This window comes from Triticum aestivum, chromosome 5D (genome assembly GCF_018294505.1).
Source record: "Triticum aestivum cultivar Chinese Spring chromosome 5D, IWGSC CS RefSeq v2.1, whole genome shotgun sequence".
Classification (NCBI taxonomy): Eukaryota; Viridiplantae; Streptophyta; class Magnoliopsida; order Poales; family Poaceae; genus Triticum; species Triticum aestivum.
The window spans coordinates 390,837,248-390,853,791 of NC_057808.1; the positions used below are offsets into that span (position 1 = coordinate 390,837,248).

The 16,544-nt window shown below is 46.0% G+C and overlaps 2 protein-coding genes across 2 annotated transcripts; one reads left to right on the forward strand and one right to left on the reverse strand.

Annotated features, from left to right (window-relative positions):
• Window positions 1-624: 624 nt before the first annotated feature.
• LOC123120709 (uncharacterized) lies at window positions 625-13,728 on the forward strand (the record flags this gene model as incomplete). The annotated part of the gene is made up of 3 exons (XM_044540698.1): window positions 625-700; window positions 11,852-12,060; window positions 13,153-13,728. Coding segments are annotated over 3 exons (861 nt in total), but the record flags the coding sequence as incomplete, so codon positions are not given.
• Window positions 8,709-9,472, reverse strand: LOC123125075 (protein MAIN-LIKE 2-like). The gene is made up of 2 exons (XM_044545610.1): window positions 9,167-9,472; window positions 8,709-9,080 (listed from the first exon to the last, which is right to left on the reverse strand). The coding sequence occupies exons 1-2, from the start codon at window positions 9,455-9,457 to the stop codon at window positions 8,709-8,711; spliced, it is 663 nt and encodes a 220-aa protein (XP_044401545.1). The 5' UTR covers window positions 9,458-9,472.
• Window positions 13,729-16,544: the final 2,816 nt, after the last annotated feature.

Below are 16,544 nucleotides of genomic sequence, written 5' to 3' on the forward strand. Positions count from 1 at the left end.
TAATTCATAAAATTGTTTATAGATCAGACATCACATTTTCTAATCATACATTTTTTGTAAATTTATAAACTAGCATGGCATTTTTATAATGTAGCATGAAAATTTTCTTTTTTTTCATATTCATGGAAATTGTACATTTTATGTTTTCCTCAGTTTTTATAAGAAAATATGTATTTTTGTTCATGACATTTAAAAAAAAAGATAAAACAGTAATCTGGGCCGCTGGGCCAATGGGTGTTCCCCTTGGCGAACGGCCGAAAACATAAAAAGTAATCCAGTAATATTCCCCGCCGCCGCCGCCGTCCGTCGCGCGCTCAGACGCAAATCCCCGGCGCGCTCTGTTCTACAGGCCCTCCGACGCCCTAACGTGCCATCCCAATGCAGCGCCTCTCCTCTCCCTCGCGACCTCTCCTCCTCTCCATGGCATCTCGCTGGTGGCCACCAGCGCTCGCGCGACGACTCGATCCATCTCTCCGTAGTGTTTCCTCGGAGGCGACATGGGGCCAAGACGTGAACCCCCATGGCTGCGAGGAAGACCCAAGGAGCGCAACCAAGGGTCGCACGACTGAAATCGTGATCAAGGAGGACGAAGAAGAAGCCAGCGACTGCGAGACACCGTGAATCCGTGATGGCTCTATGTACAGGGCCCTCTATTGGTGTGGCTGGAAGAGAGATTATCCTGTTGCAGATCGTAGCGAGAGTAAGGGATCTCGTCAAGCCTGTCTCTCTTCCTATTCTTTACTATAGTTGTTGTTACAGATATGAACCTTTTTCCCCCTCAACATTGGTACCTTTTCCCACGTCCTACGGCTGTACATTTTGATTGTGATCATAGAGATTATTATGTTTAAGGAGCCAACGCTATAGCTCAGCTGTGTGCGAGCTTCCCCCAAACCTTCATCGCCTTGCACCCTAGCTTACAGTTAACTAATGCAAGTCCTAAAATTTCGATGAGATTAATTAGCACTTCCATCCAGAAAACCTGAATTCACTTGTGCAGGCCCTTCTTCAACTTGGCGCTGCTTGCACAAATAGCAATTTACTCTGTTATCTGACAGGAAAAGAATAGCATTTTTACAAGCGTAGCTCTGTGAGTATACCTGGTTATCTGCGGATACAGTCTTCTCTTGGGTTATTGTCGGAACCTTAATTAGAAGAGACTGGCTTTTTAGGACCCGGATGCCTGGACACCCTTCTATCACCACCGTCTAGTCATAAGAAGATTCTTGAGATGTGTGCAACGCGCTAGAATGGTGTTTGGTTAAGCAGTCCTGGTTGAACAGTAACAGCTACAGCTGAGGCCCATAGGACACTGTTGACTGCAGATTCCTCTGCACCTGTCACTTCCTGGTCGCAGCCCGTGATTCAAACAAGGCAAATTTGACAATTTTGACCTTGAAACGAAATAAATTCACAGAATGAACTGGGTGCGAAACTATTTCACACCCCTAACCCTTTTGTGTAGCGCCCGCCACGCCGGCGCCACACCCTACGGTGCAGCGCCTAGCTCCGGGGCGTTGCACCTCTGTCCACCGTGGCAGCCCATGGGCCCGCACCCAGCAGTGCAACGCCTCCGAGCTAGGCGCTGCACCTGTAATGTGCAGCGCCTAGCCGCTAGGCGTTGCACGTGAAATGTGCAGCGCCTAGCCGCTAGGCGTTGCACTGTGACTTATCCAGCCACTTGGCTGGGCCCCCCTCCCCCACCCCCCCACCACACACTCTCTCACTCTCTCCCCGAGCTTTGCCCCCTCTCCCACTCTCCCCCCCTCTCAAATCTTCTTCCAAATCTTGCAAATTTGAAGAATTTGTCCGTGGATTTCGAAGTCAAACCCTCCCTCAAGGTAATAATCTCCGATCCCCTTGTTTTGATCGAAGTAAAGTTCTCCCATTGCTAATTTGTTGGTAGTTTGGGGAAACCCTAGTTTTGTTTGGATCTAGAGATTTGCATGGAGATGTGAGATGTTTGTTTGCCCATTAGGCTTTGTTAGTATGCTAGGGTTATTGTTATGGGTGTTCTTATGTTGGTGCTAGGGTTAGGTTTAGGGCTAGGGTTATGGTTAGGGTTATGGTTATGGTTAGGGTTAGGGTTATGGTTAGGGTTAGGGTTGTTGTTTCATATATATATATTAGGGTTTGTATTCGGTGTTAATCCATGGATTAGTACTCATGGAAGCAATGTTACCTTGTGTTCATTGCTTATAGGGATGGGAAGAACATGTGTGTTTGTTCATCATGGGGACAAAGACGCCTTTTTGAAAGGCAATAAAGAACCGGACCCGGATGAGCTTGACATTGTGTTTGATAGTAGTCCTAGCTATGCGGAGCTCTTGCAACAAGTTAGGAAAGATTTGAATTGGATGGACCCTAGTGATATCATTGAGTTGGAGGGAAGGCATAATGTTGGTTTTGGAATGCACATCCGTTGGAAGACAATGCGTGTAAACTCGGAGCAACGTTGGGTTGCATACAAGGAGACGGTGGCCGAATCACTAGACAAGGCTCTTGAGTTATTTGCAACGAAGAAGGTTGAGTCAAGTTTGCATTTGGACTTGAACCGGAACCCCTCCCCTTTGGTTGCTAGTAGCCCCCCACCCTTGAAGCAAGATGAAATTGTTGAACCTCTTTTGACCCAAGAAGTGAGGCCAACATTGAGCCCGTGTAGAAACAACCAAGATGAATCTTTGCAAGAGGATAACGATGAGTATGCGGACGATGACAATGAAGTTGATCTCCATGACAACAATGTGGGTGATCTCGACAAATATCATTTGCAAGAGACAATGGACCATTCCATCCCTTTTTCCCGTGCATATGCATCGGACTCGGATGACGATGGTCCCGATGAACAAGTTGATGCGGAGGGGTTCACGGTGAAGGAGGCCGAAGCTTTCGAGAAGGTATTTGGTCGGGATCATCGGACTACATTGTTCAAGGATGTTAGTCTCGCGGATGAAGCCGTGGTAGATGGTGGCCAATGTGTAGCTCTTGGGGTTAGGCCAAGCTCTCACCGTGATTTGGTAGACGACAAGAACCGGATTGCTAAAGGTTCTAAGTTCGACAGCTTGTTGGATTTGAAGATGTGGCTCGACAACTACTCGGTTACGCATTATCGTCCACACAAGGTGGTGCACTCGGACGTCAATGTGCGCTACACGGTTGCATGTGCATGTGAAGATGAAAAGGAGGTCCAACAAGGAGTGGCAAGACGCCGTGGCAGTTGTCCGTGAATTGTGCGTGCAAGACCATGGAAAGGAGGTCCTACTTGGCATGTAGTGAGTTGTGTGCCAACTCACATGTGCCAAGGCAAAAGGGTGGATGGCAAGATTGTGGCCCAAGACCACAAACAACTCACGTCCGAGTTCATCGCTTACAGGCTCTCGAACCCAATATCCACACTTCCAACAATGAGCGTCCAACATGTCATTGACCTTGTGAAAGCCATCTTTCATTACAAGGTGAAATACGGCAAGGCATGGAAGGCGAAGCAAGCCGCATTTAAGATGTTGTATGGTACATGGGAGGAAGCATACAACCGAATCCCTAGGTTGTTGTTAGCCATGGCCGCGACAAACCCGGGCATGGTTCATGTGGTCGAGCCTCATGGGCACCAAACAACGGTTCATGAAGGAAGGAAAGTCAGAGTATTTGGCCGTGCTTTTTGGGCGTTCGAGCAATGTGTGAGGGCTTTCGAACATTGTAGGCCAGTCATCGCAATTGATGGCACGTTCTTGACCGGACAATACAAGGGCACCTTGTTGGTTGCGATAGCAAGTGATGCCAATAACCGGGTGTTGCCATTGGCATTTACTTTGGTTGAGGTGGAAAACAATGACAACTGGGAGTGGTTTCTGCATCTTTTGAGGACGAAGGTGTTACCCGCTCAAAGGGAAATTTGTGTCATATCGGATCGGAATCAAGGAATTCTTAACGCCGTGGAGACTGACATTCCCGGGCATGCTCCGTTGCACCATCGATGGTGCATGAGGCACTTTTGTTCGAACTTCTATAGGGCATGTGGCCTTAAGGAGTTGGTCGATGATCTTCAAGATTGTTGTCTCGCTTTCTCCGATAAGCGCTTCTCCACTTTGTACAACAAATTGCTCGCACACAAAAAACTTGATCCCGGGGGTCAAGAGTTTCTCAATAGGCACATTCAATACCGGAACAAGTGGGCACGTGCTTTTGATGAAGATGGCCGGAGATACGGTCAAATGACAAGCAATATGGCCGAATGCTTCAATAGGGTGCTCAAAGGTGCACGTGGATTACCCATGACGGCAATAGTTCAATACACATTTGACAAGATGAATGCGTACTTTGTAAAGTACTCGATGGAAACCGATGCACAGATAGCGGGTGAGAACCCACGGAAGTACAAGTACAAGTCCCCACCCAAAGTTGATGAATGGTTGCTATTTCAATCACGGAAGGCGGACTCAGAAGAAGCTATATTATATGACAATGAGGAGTGGAAGTACGAAGTGAAAGAGCCAGGAGGAACCACAAACGATGGCCGGCAACATGGAGGTCGGGCTTTCAAGGTGTCGTTAACACAATGTGATTGCACTTGCGGGAGGCCATTGTTGCTTCATCTCCCATGCTCACATTTGTATGCCGCCGGCCGCGTTAGGAATGTGGACATCAATCACCCACGCACCGTGAGGGAGTCCGAGTTCTCAATCATGACGGTCAAGAAAACATGGGCTCCCCGCTTTCACCCATACTTTGACCAATCACAATGGCCGGAGTATCATGGAGTTCAACTATGGCCGGATCCGGAGTTGAAGGTTGTTAAACGGGGTAGACGTAAGACAAAGCGTCTTAGAGGCGACATGGACGGATGGGGCCATGGTGGGCGCCACGAAGCGGGCAACGACCAATTCCAAGAGCCTCGTGAGAGCTCCCGTTGTGGGGAGTGCAAAGGTCATGGCCACAACAAAAGAAAATGTACGAAACCAAGGAAAAGGTCCAAGAAAAATGATGCAAGCACAAGCCAACATGGAGCTACACAAGGGAGCCAACCAAGTGGTAGCCAACCTAGTGGTCGCCAACCTAGTGGTAGCCAACCAAGTGGTAGCCAACAAGTGCGAAGCCAACCAAGTGGTAGCCAACCTAGTGGTAGCCAACAAGTGCCAAGGCAACCAAGTGGTAGCCAACAAGTGCCTAGCCAACCAAGTGTTAGCCAACCTAGTGGTAGCCAACAAGTGCCAAGGCAACCAAGTGGTAGCCAACAAGTGCCTAGCCAACCAAGAGGTCGGCAACTTGGACTTACAAGAGGCCGTGGTGGTGGTAGAGGTGGTGGTGGTCTCGGCCGTGGTGGTGGAAGAGCTCGACGTGGTGGTAATGGCCGTGGTGATGGTCTCGGCCTTGGTGATGGTCTTGGCCTTGGTGGTGGACTTGGCCGTGGTGATGGACAAGCGCAAGTTCGTTATAGAGGAATGTTTGGATACCTAGATGGACCGTTTCCGTATGTTCCTCACTAACTATAATGTATCATATGTTCTTGTTTTTCCATATGTTCTTCTTTTTCATATTTGCTTCCATTTGTTCTTATTGTCCTTACTAACCATTATGTTCCACTCATTGTAGGTATGGCGGCTTCCCAACCCAACAAACCAACGATGAAGGAGGATGGCGAAGATGAGATGGCCGGATGGTGGGAGAAGGCGGCGAAGAAGCTTAGAGAGGAGGATGCAGCCAAGCTAAAGAAGAAGAAGGAAGAGGAGCTTGAGAAGGAGAGGAAGGGAAAACAGAGTGCGGAAAATGCGATGCGCGCTAGGGAGCAAGCGTTGATGAGGCAAGTTGAGGAGGCACAGAAGAAGCGTCAACAGGATTTTGAAGAAAGAACCATGAAGCTTTGGGCAATTGCAGCTGAAAAAGAAGAGAGGGACAAGCAGATATTCATGGAGAGGGTGGTTAAGGAGGCTCACCTCATAAGAAAAAGGGAGGAGGAAGAGGAAGAAGAGAGGAAGAAGAAGAAGGGAAAGGGGCCTTCCCCTACGCAATAGAGCTATGTCTCCTCTTCGATTTGCTTGTGAACTACTATGTCTCCTCTTCGATTTGGTTGTGAACTACTATATGCCGTGAACTACTATGTCTCCTCCTCGATTTGGTTGTAAGAACTACTATGTGTGGTGAACTACTATGTCTCCTCCTTGATTTGGTTGTACGAACTACCATGTGTCGTGAAGTAGTATGTGTTATGAACTACTATGTGTCGTGAAGTACTTGGACGCTGCAATCTACCATGTGGCGCCTAGCTGCTGTGGCTCTCTGGATAGCTAAAAAATTCACTAAGTCCAAGTCCAAGTGCCTCAAACTGTAAAGTACCTTCTGTTCTGGCTGCATAGCTACAGACCAGTGCAGCGCCTAGCTCGGAGGCACCACACTATATAGTGCAGCGCCTGCGAGCTAGGCGTTGCACTATAGAGTGCGGCGCCTCCGAGCTAGGCGCTGCACATGTGTGTACCTATCCAGCAAGGAACAGAAGTATGGCTAGTTACAGACATGTGCAGCGCCTAGCTTGGAGGCGCCACACTCTATAGTGCAGCGCCTGCGTGCTAGGCGTTGCACTGTAGAGTGCGGCGCCTCCAAGCTAGGCGCTGCACATGTCTGTAGCTATCCAGAAAAGCAACAGAAGTATGGCTAGTTACAGACATATGCAGCGCCTAGCACGGAGGCGCCACACTCCATAGTGCAGCGCCTGCGCGCTAGGCGTTGCACTGTAGAGTGTGGCGCCTCCAAGCTAGGCGCTGCACATGTCTGCAGCTATCCAGAAAAGGAACAGAAGTATGGCTAGTTACAGACATATGCAGCGCCTAGCACGGAGGCGCCACACTCTATAGTGCAGCGCCTGCGTGCTAGGCGTTGCACTGTAGAGTGCGGCGCCTCCAAGCTAGGCGCTGCATATGTCTGTAGCTATCCAGAAAGCAACAGAAGTATGGCTAGTTACAGACATATGCAGCGCCTAGCACGGAGGCGCCACACTCTACAGTGCAACGCCTAGCTCGCAGGCGTTGCACTGTAGAGTGTGGCGCCTCCGTGCTGGGCGCTGCACAAACACTTAGCAATTTTTTTGCCTGAAACTTGAGGCCTACCTACTGTGCCTCCTCCCCCCCTCTACTGGGTCTTTTTCAGCCACAGTTCAACAACTAGTATAACAAACATTCAGGTACGACATCATTTCTCCAAGTATAACAATTAGTATAACAAACAAAGGGTTCACAAAAGAAATCATTTCATAGAAAGGACCATCACAATAAGTTCCAGTTTACCATAGAGCTACCACCACTCCAAGTTCAATGACATAAAAGGTACGACCACTCCAAGTTCAACGACATAACAAATCGCACTCGAAGTTCAACATGATAAAAAAACTAAGATGACTAGTGCTTTCCACGCTTTCTTCACCTTCCTAGGAAGAGGAACCCGCTCCGGCTCCGGCTCCGCCTCCGGTTCGACATCGTCATCCAAATAGTCATCCAAAGCCGCCATCCGCGAGGTGCCGACCGTCCTTTTGCCTCTTTGGGTGAAGTCTTCAGGTGTGTACTTGTTGATTCCCCTCCTAGGCTTCAACTCGTATGCAGACCGAGCCCGGTACGTCCCCAAGGTCATATCATCAGCAACCTATGCATCAACAAAAGATATGGAAAGACCGTGTGTGAGGATATAGTTAGCAATGCATCAACAAATGGATATATATCGTCATGCCATACCTCTTGGGTGACCCCACCCACATCCTCATCCTTGAAAGGTTCACCATGGCTCTGCCCGAAGCGGGATCTGATGGTGTCGCCGACCTAGACCGTTCTGGTGATACATACTCGGGGTCACGACAACCGAAAAGGTTTGATAGCCGCCTTAACTTTTGGCCCTGGCGCTGCAACATGTACAAGTGAATGAGACATGGAACGTACCAACAAATGTTAAGTGCTAGTTTGAAGGAGATGTGAACCTTAATGAATTCTCGAAGTGCACCTTCCCCATCGCTTTTGCCAGCCGGGGTTGTTTCCAGAATAGTCTCGGTCTCGTCAGCTGCTTTCTTGATCTGGGCACGCTATGAACAGAAACGGTATCAAAGTGTTAGGCAAGCGAAGATGTGAAAAGTGCGAATGGAAAAGCAAAAAGGGCTAACCACGAAGTTCATCATTGGAGCTGAAGGGATCACCGAGTTGCCTTTCCTGACTAATGCGTTGTACTGGTGCTGGGCTACCTCATCAAAAACGGTGGGTTCTTCCAGAATCTCCTCAGCATACGCCGGCTGGCATACCTCCACGCGGGTACTTGCAAGAAACCATGCGAGATAGTTGTTGAACGCAATCGGGCAGTGCTCACGAAGCTGGGCTCATTTTCCAGCCCTTGCTTGCTCCACACTAAGAGCGAACTGCACGACATACTTCCTGTGATGGCTGGCCCAATCCTTGATCTTCCGCTGCTTTTTCCTATCCAACCTGCAAGTTAGAAACAGAATATTAGCATCATCGAAACCGTCGAGAAGCTGCTAAGTGCTCAAGGTTAATTATATCTTACGCGTGTAGCAACTTGTCCGTGTCCTCCCACTCCGGCGGGTGTGGCTGGAACAAACCAAACTGGCGGAACACCCGATGTGGTAGGTGAAGCTCAACCGCCAGTTGCATATCAGTGGGCACCGCATATGCCAGAGATCCCTATCCCTAATGCACATCGGATTAAGCCTGAACTCTATAGGGTTACCAAAACTCTCTCCTTTTCCATACGGCTCCCATTCCACCTGCAAAATGGGATTGAATGCAAAATTGATATCGAGTGAAGATACAAGCATGATAATCACTTATGCAAGGTCGGTTCACCTGCTTAGGCGTGATCGCGTCCAGCTCGCTCTTGTACAACTTGTACATTACAGAGGGATCATCCGTTGTCTCATTTAACACATCCCACTTGTAAGCCCAAGTGGGGAGCCGTAGTGGGTCGTCTTTATCGTCCCAATCCTCGTACTTCACGGTCTTAGGTCGTCCAACCGGCAAACGCTCCCAGCTCCATATGGAAAGTGCGAGCAGACAACCACCAATACCTCCAGTGTGCCTACAACTGGCATCGTCCAACTGCACATAAAAAAGAACATGGTCAAATTTGCCGCAAGAGCGCATTGATAATTTATCAATGAAGTGAAAAGGAAACAACTTCATACCTGTCGATACAAGTAAGCTAGTGTCGCCGAACCCCAACTCCATTTGCTATCGAAGACGGTCAACGCCTTCAGCCACATCCATGGAGCATTCTTGCATGTGCCATCAGCAAACAGTGTCCTCGATATCACGTACCACATGTAGACACGAGCATAAGTCTTCACCATGTCCTCATTAGCATCATCGGGGCAATGAGCGAAGTTCGATGATATCCACGTGAAAGTAGCGCCCGCTGCGACTCTTTCCTTCTTCTTATCTTCCCTTTCTGGCTCCCGAGGCTCCGGAGGAACCATACCGATAAGGGCATGCATCTGCGCGCGCCACCCTTCAGAATCGGTGTTCATACATAAAGGATTGCCATCGATAGGAAGACCGGTGATCATAGCGATATCCTGCAGCGTCACGGTCATCTCCCCGGTCCGAAGATGGAAAGTGTGTGTCTCTGGCCTCCAATGATCAATAAGCGCGGTGAGTGCTGCAGCATTGTTGGGTGGCGTCGACCGGCGGACCAACTCAATGAAAGGGAGAAGTCCTGCGTCCCTAACATAAGGTGTGTACCGCTCATCATAGCTCATCCCTCCAAGGCTGATCCCGTGAGACCGAAGCTTCAGAGGTGCAAGCTCCTACAAACAAACAAACAAACAAATCATTACATATGAGGCATTTGTGTTTGAAAAAATATACGAAATTCATAACACCGACAACTTTCATTATTACCCGCTGCTCCACCGACATAGCGTACGACCGGTGTTGTTTGTCCCAATGATCATCGAGAAGCCAAACCATCCTAATAATTTCAACAAAGCATTCTTGTCAACACGATTATCTTTTCAATTCAAAAAAACTAAAGTAGGCCTACTACATGCAAGATCCAAAGCATATGGTGCTTCCCCCTACTTGGGCCTACTTCATACAAATAACATGTCAATCTATGTATCCAAACTATAACATGTCAATCTACTTCTCCATACAAATAAAATGTCAATCTATGTATCCAAACTATAACATGTCAATCTATGTATCCAAACTATAACATGTCAATCTACTTCTCCATACAAATAACATGTCAATCTACTTCTCCATAGAAATAACATGTCAATCTATGTATCCAAACTATATAAATAACATGTCAACCTATCTATCCAAACCACATTCTAATCTAACAAGGGTTCCCCAAATCTAATATATTCAAGATTCAAACAAAAGTTGCCCAAATCTAATACATGCAAGATTCAAACAAGGGTTCCCCAAATCTTCAAAATATAATATTTCCTATGGATAGAAAGAAGGGGATCGGAGGAGAGTACCTTCTACGATGGATTGATGAACAAATGCACGGACCAAATCGTCGGATCGGAAGGATTTGGGAGAGGGGATTGAGAGGGGGAGTGCAGATGGCCGCCGCCCTTCTTTTTCTGTAACTGCCAATGGGAAGGGTGGGGGAGGAGAGGGCTGGCGCGTTTGCATATAAGTCACAGTGCAGCGCCTAGCCGCTAGGCGCTGCACATTACACGTGCAACGCCTAGCGGCTAGGCGCTGTGCAGCGCCTAGCTCGGAGGCGTTGCACTGCTGGGTGCGGGCCCGTGGGCTGCCACGGTGGACAGAGGTGCAACGCCCCGGAGCTAGGCGCTGCACCGTAGGGTGTGGCGCCGGCGTGGCGGGCGATACACAAAAGGGTTAGGGGTGTGAAATAGTTTCGCACCCAGTTCATTCTGTGAATTTATTTCGTTTCCAGGTCAAAATTGTTAAATTTGCCTTCAAACAAGCAGCAGTCTGGATTAAATGAATCCATTTTTTGGGTCCTTACCGCCAGCGAAAATGTTTTGGCTTATTATAGAAAACATGTTTTCGTTTGCAGTCCCAGCACGTCCCATCAGGATCATAAATTAGCGTATCTATGAAACGTAAATTCTTTAGGCCGTTGGGGCCTTTCTCCTGCACTGTTTTGACCGTGTTGAACAGACCGAGTTGTCATCTCTTTCTTGTCTCATCAGAAGTAGGCTAGTCTAGTCAAAAGTACGTACCTACAGCTTAGACGTATTCCCTTGTACGAACCTGACTGCACTGCTACTAAACGAGTGAAATAGGCTGTCACATCTGAATTATGCTGCAAATCGTTTGGTGCTTGACAGACCATAGCACGCATCTCAGCGTGACTCAATGGCCTGATAAGGGGGTGTCTGGACTCCCGAGAGCTACCACACCTTTCCCTAATTAGAACGACCGAGTTTGCTCTCCTCCCTAACTCTTCTGCAGTGATACTAGATAGTGTACTGACTTGTAGCACCAATAATTGAAATCATGCAGTCAACTCCACCTAGCACACCAGTCAGTTAAATAGATGACAGGTGTTGTATGCTTTAGAACAAAAGAGGACATAAAATTTGTGTCGATATCCCCTTGAATCCTTTTTGTGTTCATAAATAGATGACAGGTGTTCCACGGAAGCAACCAATAAGCTTTTCAGGGCAATGCTTCCTTTTGGTGTTCCTAAAGAGTAACTTTTCGATGGAGCAAAATTCAAAGAACATATATAGTTTCTACTCAGTAGATGAAAACGAAAAATTCCAGTAGGGCCATATAATCCTCAAACGACATTTTTTTTACTTTTCTAATGTCATACATCTATCTGTTTACCACATTAATTTCAGTTACAAACTTACAACACAACTTTACTTTTTGTGAAGCTCGGTTGGAGGCAATGATGTTTTCAGATCCCACCAAACGCATGTCTTCTTCTACCATGCTGCAAATTTTCTCATTAGAGTTGGCTAAAATTCCTGGGAATGATGGATTAGTAGAGTTGTATGGATACATAGCAGCTCGGGATGATGTGGATAAGTTGCTTAATTATGTCATCAATATTAGCAGGGATGATCCCATTATTGTGGAGCAGGTGCACATCCATACTTACGTGCAATTATTTCAAGGGATAAGTCTATCCTAAGTTCCTAACACCCCCTAGTGTCGAGGTTTGCCTACTTAACCTGCTTAGTTATGAAAACTTGTGTTTGCCCATTAAAAGTATCCACCTCCATCTAACTCACACATTGGAGCGGTTTTGGAGGTTCCATCCACGTTGCTAGTTAGGTACACACTACCTCGAATGCAGAACTACCCAAGAGAATCATTTAGACGTTCTGGAATATTTCAGGAGTGAAATATCAGAATTTTCTAGTTAAGTGTGTTCAGGTCGGAATGTTGCTATTTGAGGGGGTTATGTAGACTTATTCCTTATTTAAATTACATTATTCATTTCACATTCTAGGGATAAACTTATCACATGTATAGAACACTGCATTCTCTTGGTGGCATACTACAATTACTACTCTATTTTACATCATTAAAGTTGGGATAGATTGTGACTCTTTAAGTTTGTATTATTTGTGCTCCTGAATTATTTAGTAGACATAAAACCCAGTTTTCACGCTTGGTTTTCTTAATAACTAGATGTAAGATTAGTTACAGTTGTTGTTCCATGCTAATTTATTATGTTATAGCTCACATGTAATACTTTTGTCTTACCTGTGGAAAATATGCTTCCATGCGATTAGTCTGTCCATAAATAGCATAGTAACAGTATAGTACTTTTGATCGTATAAGGCAGTACTATAACAGTATGAAAGGGTGATTTACTATGAGAACAGATTGAAATTATGAAACTAATGGAGTATCACTTATTCCAAACAAAATCGAACCAAATTGTTTTCGATTCTCGGTTGTTTCGTAGTACACCACACTGAATTGATTTCCTTTTGTTTATGGAAATTGGTGTTCTTTTGTTTATAGGCATATGTAGGTACATTGCATTGATGATCCCATCACTAGAACACTTTTCTGTTTTCATTTCACACAGGCTTATGTAACTAAACATCTGGGATTTGAAACAATATCAAATGAATAACGGGGGTAATTATCCCTTTCAAAAAATTATGCACTTCTATTCATTTCATACAAAAAGCTACTAAATATAATACTAATTTTGTAGGGTTCTCTCATCAGAATGGGTGGTGGCCCTAAGCGAGGAATAGATGTGGCAGACTATGCTCTAATTGAGTATGACATGAGGATTAAGAGAGGCACACAAGAAAGAGATGACCTACAACTGGTCGACAGAGCAATATCCTTAGGCCCCCACGGGACATGGAATCGTCCGTTCACATATAACATCTCTAATGATTGTAGCGGCGCAGTTCACATAACTTTAGCTCGTCTTTCTTGCGCGGTCGAGGCGACCGTAGAGGTTCTCATATCTGAAGTGCAGAGCGGTTTTCATATGTCTCTCAGATGTTTTACCAGTGGGTTTGATACGGAGATCCGGCTCTTTGATGGCACTGTTGTCAAGTCTTGCGGCTTGAAGAGATCTGTGGTTGCCGTAGTGGAGTGGTCTTTCATACGTTTAAAATTCAAGGTACGCGCACCGTCATCTGGTTCCGAGTCCAAACGTCGTTGTACCTTCAAGGCAAAAACACATGGGTCTAATACTCGAGAGATAAAAACTGATTTTGCGTTGATCTCGGTGAAGGTGACTTGGTCGACGTTGCCCGGTTGCTTTCCTGGCTAAGTGTTTGCCCGGCCGATACTTTTGTGTCTGTGATCGATTAACAATGGTATTTACGCACCCTAGAGTCCTGGACTTGTGAAAAAGCTTGGACTGTAATCAAACTATTGTTCTTTGTACTATGCATTCGGTCCAAATGCACAGATGCTGCTGTAGTGCAGCTGTAGTGCACTAGGGTTTAGGTTGAAAGTATGGAGGAATTTCCTAGCTGCACATGCACAAGAGTGGCTTCTCGGTGGACTGCTAGCTTTTGGTTTTGTCTTGGGCATTTGTCAGTTTTTTCTCCTCTGTTTTCCCTGTTTTCTCCCTGGTTTTCTCTGTCTCGCTTGTACTTCCTCCGTCCCATAATATAAAAACGTTTTTGACAATACACTTGTGTAAAAAACGCTCTTATATTATGGGACAGAGGGAATAATATAAGAACGTTTTGCAAGCAGTTTTTAAAATTCCAAAACATTTTTTGAAAATGTGAACAAATTTTGAAGGGAACATTGTTTCAAATACCAAACAATATTTGAAAATGAAAACATTTTTTATACTCCCCAAAACATTTTTTAAAACATGAACATTTTTTAATATCTGAACAAATTTTGAAAATGATTTTTTTAAAAATTTCTGATTATTTGAAATAATAAAGAAGAAATAGAAACATGAAAAACAAGAAAATGAAATAAAAGCCAAAACTAGTAAAACAACAGATAAAAGAAAATCTGTTCAGGAATCATCTAGAAGGTTTGAAAAACTGCTAAAAACACAACTTGGAACCTTCTAGAAGGTTCCCAAAACCAGGATTCTGTATATCGGACCTGATGAGAAAAATGGGCTGGCCCAATAACTCATTGTTGTTGATAGCCTGTGCGTTGGTCGATTATTGGACGCGGTAAGCATCCAATAGGATTTGTGGGATTTGCCCACTTCTCCTTGTCGTGCATCTTTGTATTTGTGCCGCAGAAGCACGATATTGGTAAAGCGCGAAGGATCTACGTCAGGCCATCAACTTTTGCATATGTGCCACTCAAGGTTTTCCAACAAGGAGAGATTCAAGGTGTCTGAGGCTCTTAAATGGGGACGAAGGAGGAGACGAGGGCGGTGACTGCCGAAGCCACTAACCAAAACCCCAATGAATAGGCTTCGAGCCGGCAGGAGCAAATAATCTTCAATCGGATCCAAGATCTCCATAATCTTCAATCGGATCCAAGATCTCCAGAAGGTCATTATTCGTTTGATTAGTCCAGCCAAGCAGATCCAATCTATACACCCTGTCTAGATCGTCTGTCTCCAAGACCCACAACCCGCTGAAACACCAGATGTACACTTAAGAATAGGGTTGTTACTCGGTACGTGGGATCCCGAAGTAGGTAAAATTCGTGCTCCTGTCCATCTGGTAACCTGGGGTGATATCTCATTGTCATACAAATTTTGTGTGGTTGTCATATTATTGTGAGGTATTTTGCGAAAAACACCTTGACATTAAGCTCGTAGGAAACCTAGCCGGCACGGTCCAAAGCATAACACATAACGAAGTAAAACGGGCTGCACTTGCCCGACATGACCAAACGGAGTGGGCTTGAGCTGAAAAGGGAGAAAACTGGAAGGCACGACCTAATACAGTGTTGCAGGCCGTGCTTGGGCTGACCCGGCACGAAAACAAACTGTAGCATAGAACTGAAGAAATAGTGTCTGTCAATTGAAGAAATAGTCCTCACGGAGGTGAGTGGCAGTTTCGAGACTACACGGCATAACATGCATAAAGGGTTGTTGCGCGCGAATTACCATGGTGTACCCGGGGGCCAACGCACCCGTATGCACAAAATAATTTAATAATTGCAAAAAAAAAGTCAAACTTGAACTTTTCTGGAATCAAATATGGTCAAGTATAGTATTCATATTAAAAGGTTCGCCAAGGAATGACTTTCATGATATTTTGGGTGGCAAAACACAAATCAAAATGCTATATACTGGTCTATTTGCTATTTTGTCCTTAAATTTTTGCTTTTTGCCCTAAAGTCAACGGGAGTTATTTTTTTTGAAACTTTTTATACGAGTACAATACTTGATCATATATGGTTTCAAAGAAAAATCACAATTTCTTGCATCTTTTACAATCACTAAATTATTTTGTGCATATAGGATGCATTGGCATCCCAAGTCACACATGGGAAGGCACGCCTGTGCCGGCTCGGCACGACCGTCCGTGGTCACGGCGGCATCATAGGGTGCTGGTGGTGCAGGCTCTGGTGGATGACGGGTTGGTGTCTGCTTGGCCTGAAATACCTGCGCTAGCTGGGCTAGCTAGGCTATGGCCCGTCGGGGCAAGGAAACCAAACGCACCCGAGTAGCCGTCGTGCTTTTAAGGCTCCTGGAAAACCTTATGGAAGACGCCTGTCCCTTCCAAGATAAGAATGTTTCTATGGCGTCTGTCGAAGCATTCACTTCCAACGGAAGATGTGCGCTCCCACAGAAAAATGACGGAGGCTATGTGCTGTGGACTATGCGGAGCGGAGGACTCATGGAGGCATTCGCTTATCAACTGCACTGTCGCGAGATGCACATGGGCACTGGTGGACGAGGAGTTAGCGCAGCACCTGATAAGCATAACGGAACCGAACGCAAAGCAATGGCTTTTCACACTCATGGAAACCATGCAGCACCATTAGTTCGTGCTCATCGCTGTAACGTTATGGGCAATATGGTCTTCTAGGTGCAAAGCAATACATGAGGGCATTTTTCATTCACCACAAGCGACTCATTTGTTTATCAAAAGATTCATATCTGAGCTTGACATGTGCAAGGAAAGTCGCCCAGCAGCGCCTGCACCT

Bases quoted from the DNA above. Each gene is read 5' to 3' on its own strand.
- LOC123125075 (XM_044545610.1), bottom strand. From the start codon at position 9,457: ATGGTTCCTCCGGAGCCTCGGGAGCCAGAAAGGGAAGATAAGAAGAAG. The intron at 9,081-9,166 runs GTATGAAGTTGT...TTTTATGTGCAG, and splicing joins TAGCTTACTTGTATCGACAG to TTGGACGATGCCAGTTGTAG.